The sequence below is a fragment of the Alexandromys fortis genome, unplaced genomic scaffold (genome assembly GCF_014885135.2).
Source record: "Alexandromys fortis isolate MF-2015 unplaced genomic scaffold, M_Fortis_MF-2015_v1.1 scaffold_149, whole genome shotgun sequence".
In the NCBI taxonomy this organism is placed as follows: domain Eukaryota; kingdom Metazoa; phylum Chordata; class Mammalia; order Rodentia; family Cricetidae; genus Alexandromys; species Alexandromys fortis.
In genome coordinates this window covers 1,004,982-1,011,352 of record NW_026068025.1, presented here as the reverse complement: position 1 = coordinate 1,011,352, position 6,371 = coordinate 1,004,982, and the positions used below count along the sequence as shown (strand labels likewise).

The 6,371-nt window shown below is 49.6% G+C and overlaps 1 protein-coding gene across 1 annotated transcript; it reads left to right on the top strand.

The window, feature by feature from the left end:
• Window positions 1-402: 402 nt before the first annotated feature.
• On the top strand, window positions 403-4,023 carry Pld6 (phospholipase D family member 6). The gene is made up of 2 exons (XM_050163599.1): window positions 403-860; window positions 2,678-4,023. Exons 1-2 carry the CDS (start codon window positions 443-445, stop codon window positions 2,923-2,925), a joined length of 666 nt encoding a protein of 221 aa, XP_050019556.1. The 5' UTR covers window positions 403-442; the 3' UTR covers window positions 2,926-4,023.
• The last annotated feature ends 2,348 nt before the right edge of the window (window positions 4,024-6,371 follow it).

Sequence of the window (6,371 nt, the reverse complement as noted above, 5' to 3'; positions counted from 1 at the left end):
GCTTTGAGTTGATCTACATGTTGTTCTTTATGGTCCATTTAGGGGGCCTATTGGTCAGCGACAGGGAAGGTGAGCCCTGAGAGTGCCTCCAGTCAAGGGAATTGTCAGCCCTGGGCACAGGTGCAGAGCAGGGTCGCAGCAGAAGTGGGTGCGGGGTGTTTGCAGTGTGTGGCTGGCTTGGTGGCTCAGACCATGGTTCTAGCCGGTGGGTCCCTGGCACACAGCTGTTAGTCGAGTCCCGAGTGCACGTGCCTCAAGCTTTCAAAGCTGAGAAGGGTGGGAGAGCAGTCTAGCCCAGTAGCTAGGAGCTAGCCCAGCCCCTGGCTGGGGGCGGTCCAGAAGGAGGCGTGGCCCGCCGGGGTTGGGGGCGGGGCCGGGCTAGCTTGTAGCGGGCGCGCGCAAGCGCCTGGTTTAGCCGCGGGCTTCTGAGGTGGCGGCGGCCATGGGGCGCTCGAGTTGGCGGTTGGTGGTCGCCGGCGCGGGTGTCGCGCTGGTCCTAGAGGCGCTGCCGTGGCTGCTGCGTTGGCTGCTGGTCGGGCGGCGGCCACGGCGCGAGGTGCTCTTCTTCCCGTCGCAAGTGACCTGTACCGAGGCCCTCCTGCAGAGCCCAGGCTTGCCCCCCAGGCCCTCCTCGGGCTGCCCGTGCAGCCTCCCTCACAGCGAGAGCTCTCTGAGCCGCCTGCTGCGCGAGCTGCTGGCTGCCCGCTCCAGTCTGGAGCTCTGCCTCTTTGCCTTCTCCAGCCCGCAGCTGGGGCGCGCAGTGCAGCTGCTGCACCAGCGCGGGGTGCGCGTGCGGGTCATCACTGACTGCGACTACATGGCCCTCAACGGTTCGCAGATCGGCCTGCTGCGCAAGGCAGGTAAACCGCCCGAGGGTGCACGCCAGAGGAGGGCTAAGTGGCTGGAGGACTTATTTGACGCCCCAGCTTTTCAGGGGGAAGGTGGAGGCAGGCAGGCGCGGGTGCGAGGGGCCCAGGCTTATAGAACTTCCGTTCCGTGACTGTGCTCTCCACGAGAGTAAGGTGTGCGGGAATGCCCACTTGTTCCTTGGCTCTGGCCTCGGAGGAGGAGTTTCTGAGGTGGTTGCCGGCTGACAGGCGAAGGAAGGCGAGGAGGGCAAAGCGTAAAGAAGTTTGAACCCAGTCAACAGTGAGGGACCCTCGGCTACTTCTGCGTGGACCACAGGGGAATTAGGAGTGACCAGTGGCTAGTGTTGATTAGTGAGTTTCCCCCTAGGCTGGGTGGTCACTGGGAAGTGGATCCTACAGTGTGGCGGATGATCCATCGCCTCTGGGCCCACAGCTGTGTCTGGCTAGCCTGCAGCTCTGCCCCGGGAACAGGTGGCGATCTCTATCCTCCTGTGACCCCGGTTTGCCCTCTTTTAAGTAGCGGACCCTGCAGGAATGCAAACGTTGATTGCTAGATTCCTCCTTTACCCAAGAGTCAGTGCCCGCCCCCCCCAACCCAGCTAGCCTGAGCATCGTGCCACAGTGACTAGAGGTTTGGGAAGCCCTAGGAATGTTGAGGCTTTGCGTTGCTCTTGAGTTTTCCTTGCACACAGCCTGCCCTCCGCCTTCCCTGGGAGAGTGTAGAAACCGGGTCTGCTTCAGACAACAACCTGCCCTGTGTATATCACCCAGGGCGGTTCAGTGACAGCTACTTCTGCCTTCCTTACTGGCAGAGCCGTCTCCAGTCAGTCCATCATTTTGGTGGGTGGGCAAGTAGATATCGGGCATGGACGATGTCACGGTATTTAGACTTTGGGAGAGTCGTAAGACAAGAACCAAACTGCCATCACAGATGGAACTTCTACTGATGATCTGGCCACAGCTGAGTGAGTTCCAGATTGTTCCATCTGTCAGCATTTGGTTCAGCCCGGTACTTGTGGGGAAACACATAAATGAGAAAGGTCTGGAAAACTTTACAAAGATCATATAGGAAGTGAGGTGGCGAGGGTAGCTGCAGAGGCATTGAGTGCTGGAGAGGCATTCAGGGACAGCATGATGTCCCCAAGTCATGAACTAGCTGCTGGGGATTGACTAAAGCAAGGAAGAGGTCCTCTGTGGTCTGTGGTGAGGTGGCTGCTGCCAGACTTTGCTGTGATAGCAGGAGATGGGTGGAGTGGGGGCAGAGACGGGAGTGAAGGAGAGACCGGTAGATCACCTACCCAGCATCTGAAGGGTCTGGGTTTCATCCCAGCATCCCTGCCAAACAACATACCCTCAAAAGTAAGAAGCCAAAGCCAGAACTATGGTCAGGATAGCAGGTTCAGATGTGGCACAGTTTTTTCCATTTAGCTAGTGAGGCACCCTGGGAGGTGTGATTCAAGTTGGCCAGCCAAAGCCAAAGCGCACTCTTCTCCTGCCTAGGCTTGTGTCCTCCAGTGACTGAGTGACAAGAAAGGCAAGGGTATGTCACATGTTTGACTCCTTTCTCTGAAGGATTCTGAGGTAGTGTTTAGACTTAGGCTTAGTTGGGTAGTGTGAGTGAATGGGTTGTTCCCCAGAGAAGTGTTTGGTGTCATCCAGAGTTCTTGCTTTCAGTGTGGTGACATGGATGACAGACTGCCTTCTTCCTGTCATCTCAGTACCACCCTGTAGTAGCTGGCAGAGGACATCAGCAGGCTTAGGGTAGCTGCACCTCTGTAGGCATAATTAAGGCTGCCTTGGCTCCACAGGTATACAGGTACGGCATGACCAGGACCTTGGCTACATGCACCATAAGTTTGCCATCGTTGACAAGAAGGTGCTCATCACTGGCTCCCTCAATTGGACCACACAGGCCATCCAGAATAACCGTGAGAACGTTCTGATTATGGAGGACACAGAGTATGTGCGGCTGTTCCTGGAGGAATTTGAGCGCATCTGGGAAGAATTTGACCCCACCAAGTACAGCTTTTTCCCCCAAAAGCAGCGAGGGCACTGACCCTGCTCTGTCTTTCTCGGTCTTCCAGCTTGCAGTCCTGGATGCACTAGGCTGATAAAGTCTTCCTGTCCTTGTATCGCCATCAGAAGTCAGGGAGGAGGCGACAGTGTGAGCTGTAGGCTGTCCTATAGCAGTAGTTGCCTACATAGACAGGCCATCCTCTTTAAGTGGCTTCTGGGCTTCACTAGACATGTCTGATAGTATTGACTCTCTGCAGTTGGCCTTGCCTCCTTGCAGTTAGTCACAAGTGAGCACCACCAGTTGGCTATGCCTGAGTTTGTCTCTAGGCTTTGCTTCTAATTTTTCATACCCCATAACATAGGAGCAAACTGTGGACTGAGAAGTGCCCTTGCTTCCAGCACCCGTGGACTCATGGCTGTTTGCTCAGTCATGATCAGGAGTTGATGACTGGGAGTACTGGAGGTAATAAGAACTGCCCAGGCTGTCATCTCAGCCCTGGGGTGAGCATTCCCAGGGAGTCAGAGGAATAAGTTTCTCATATGCATTTGTGTCATTTTCTACATTTTTTGGTTTTATATGCAAATAGCTCAAGTGACATAAGAGCTAGAGTTTTGTCATTGTTTATGCTTGTGTACATGACAAGCTCCATGTGGCCCCTTAATGTCAGTCTGAGTGGATAGTGTTCTTTAGCTCATGGAAACATTAGCAGCAGATACTGCTCAATACGTGTTTCCTTTTTTTTTTTTTTTTTTTTTTGTGGGGAAAGAGGCGGGAAGATAAGGTCTCACCATATAGCCCTGACTGGTCTTCAACTCAGAGAGATCTGCCTGATTCGGCCTCAGGTACTGGTACTATATGCATGTGCCACCATTCCCAGTATTTTCACCCTTTTTAATGTTACCTTTTTACTTAGTGTTAGACAAGTAAACTTGATGTTGATTTTCCACAAGCTGGAACAGAAACTGTAAAGTATACTCAGAAGTAGTTATGTTGAAGTTCCTTGCCTTCTGGAGCTTGTGAGTTCTTAAGTGTGTGCTCAGGTGGAGGGTGGGGGAAAATAACAAAATGTCCTTTGAGTGACAATGCCATTAGGGACCTTGAACTTTGGCATATTCAATAAATATTTTAGAATATGAACTGTTACTTGTCTGCCTTAGCCTACTGCATATTCTTAAAACATTGTAGGGTTGTATACAGCTATTTGGACATCTGTGATGAGGATAGGAGTCCTTGGGAGAGCAACAGCCACCTCCTGGTTAACTCCTCTCTGGTACTATTTCCATACCTCCAAAATTAGAAGCATACTTCCTAGCCTGTTTCTCTTTGTCATCTGCCTGATGGTGTGTGTCTTCCCTGATTCCTATCTCCATCCCTTCCAGGGAAGGCTGGTATCCACATGGCAGCATGTGGCTGTCAGGGGCTAAATAGCTTTGCAGTTGTAAAGAGATATTACATCATACACTCTTTTCTTTTCTTTTGCTTGATTTGAGACTGTCTATGTAGACCAGGCTGGCCACAAACTCAGTATGGCTCTAAGGCTGGCCTTATATTCCTGCCTCCACTTTTATTTTTCCTAAAGATTTATTTATTATACATAGTGTTCTGTCTGCACACCAGAAGAGGGCACCAGATCTCATTGCCGATGGTTGGGAGCCACCATGTGGTTGCTGGGAATTGAACTCAGGTCCTCTGGAAGAGCAGCAGTGCTCTTAACCTCTGAGCCATCTCTCCAGCCCCCTACCTATACTCTCTAAGTACTGGGATTACATGTATGTACTATCACACCTAGGGCATAATAGTACACGTGGGTGTCTCATTCATCTCAGTTCCATTTTAAGATGATCTTCCCCAGCCGGGCGGTGGTGGTGCACGCCTTTAATTCCAGCACTCGGGAGGCAGAGGCAGGCGGATCTCCGTGAGTGAGGCCAGCCTGGTCTACGAGAGCTAGTTCCAGGACAGGAACCAAAAGCTACGGAGAAACCCTGTCTCGAAAAATCCAAAAAAAAAAAAAAAAAAAAAAAATCTTCCCCTAAGAAATGGCATTAAAACCTTTGCTGAATGAAAATCAACTGACCATTCACTTTATGTCTGGGTTCTGCATTGTCTGAGTGTGGAACAGCAGCGGCGGTCTAGATCAGTAAGAACAGCAGTAGGTTCTGAGAAATGGCAACATGAATCCTGTTTCCAATATAGTCTTAGTCTTTTACATCTCCATGTGAATCTTAAAATGAACACACCAATTTCTGGTAAAAATTATAAAAGCATGTAGGATTTTGATAGGGATTATGTTGGCCTGTAGATTAAGTTGGGGTTACCATTTTGAATTTTCTGACCCACGAGTGTGGATACCCTTAATTTCTCTTGATGCTTTTAGGTTTTCTGTTCACTCACAAATTTACTGGGTAGCGAAGGAGATACAAAAGTAATTACACATCAGAGAGATGACATAACTCTTATTAGAAGGTAGCCACGTTCTTGGAATCACAAGTGAAAGAAAAACACCTTAGGAAAGTTAAGAAATGGCTTCCAGCCTGCGAGAGGGCATGGATGACCAATTTGGAAAAGGGACTGAGATGAGTTGGGATTAACAGTAGTACTTAGCATGAACTCTATTTGTTTCTCCTTTTCCTCTTTTCCCATCTTTGGGCTAAATTTATTGGTAGTGCCCAGGGCTGTTCAATACACTTGAGGCTTGCATTTTGTCTTAATGTTTTCTACAGAACTTTGGTCCTTTGGTAGTCTAGAAAATTTTTTTTTCCTGTCTTTTGAAGAATTTTTGTTGATAGTTAAGTCTTTTACATCTAGTTTTTCTTTTCTTTTTTCGGGCTGGAGTATCTTATATCAATGTTTGTAGTTTGAGTATGATTTATTACTCATGTTACTGTAAATGAAACTGCTTAATTATTCCAGTCTTCAGAACTGTGTAGACATACAACTGAGCCCTGCATCCTAACTTCCCAGTCTTCAGAACTACTGTGTAGAATGCAACTGAGCCCTGCATCCTAACTTTTTTAGTAGTATTAACTGAATGAAAAATTGAAAGGAGGCCATGACCACTCCTTAAGTATGGAGAATATTTTTATTGTAGGTCTGAAGAAGGCAGGCAGAAGGGGAGTCCAGGCTGAACATGACCAGCAGACTAAACATGATGAGCCACTGACCAAGAGACCAAGACCAGAGTAACCAAAATGGCTGAGATACAGGGGTCAGGCTGGGAGAAGGGAAGTGGAAACCCAACCCTTGGGAGGGAAGGTTTAGGGTAGAGCAGGTTGAGAAGTGCTGGGAGGAGCCATAGGTACTGAGTGATGGGGGCAGGGAGCCAGCCAGCATCCTCTTTGATATGTTGATATGCACCCCGGTTTATGAGACCCACCACAGACAGATGTCACCTAAAAGGAGTTTTCCTTCTTTCAGTCAGAGTGCCTTTTTCTTCATGAACTGCCTGGGCTAGATCCGATGTCTTCAGTGGGATCCGATGCTAGGGA

Bases quoted from the DNA above. Each gene is read 5' to 3' on its own strand.
- Pld6 (XM_050163599.1), top strand. From the start codon at position 443: ATGGGGCGCTCGAGTTGGCGGTTGGTGGTCGCCGGCGCGGGTGTCGCG. The intron at 861-2,677 runs GTAAACCGCCCG...TTGGCTCCACAG, and splicing joins CGGCCTGCTGCGCAAGGCAG to GTATACAGGTACGGCATGAC.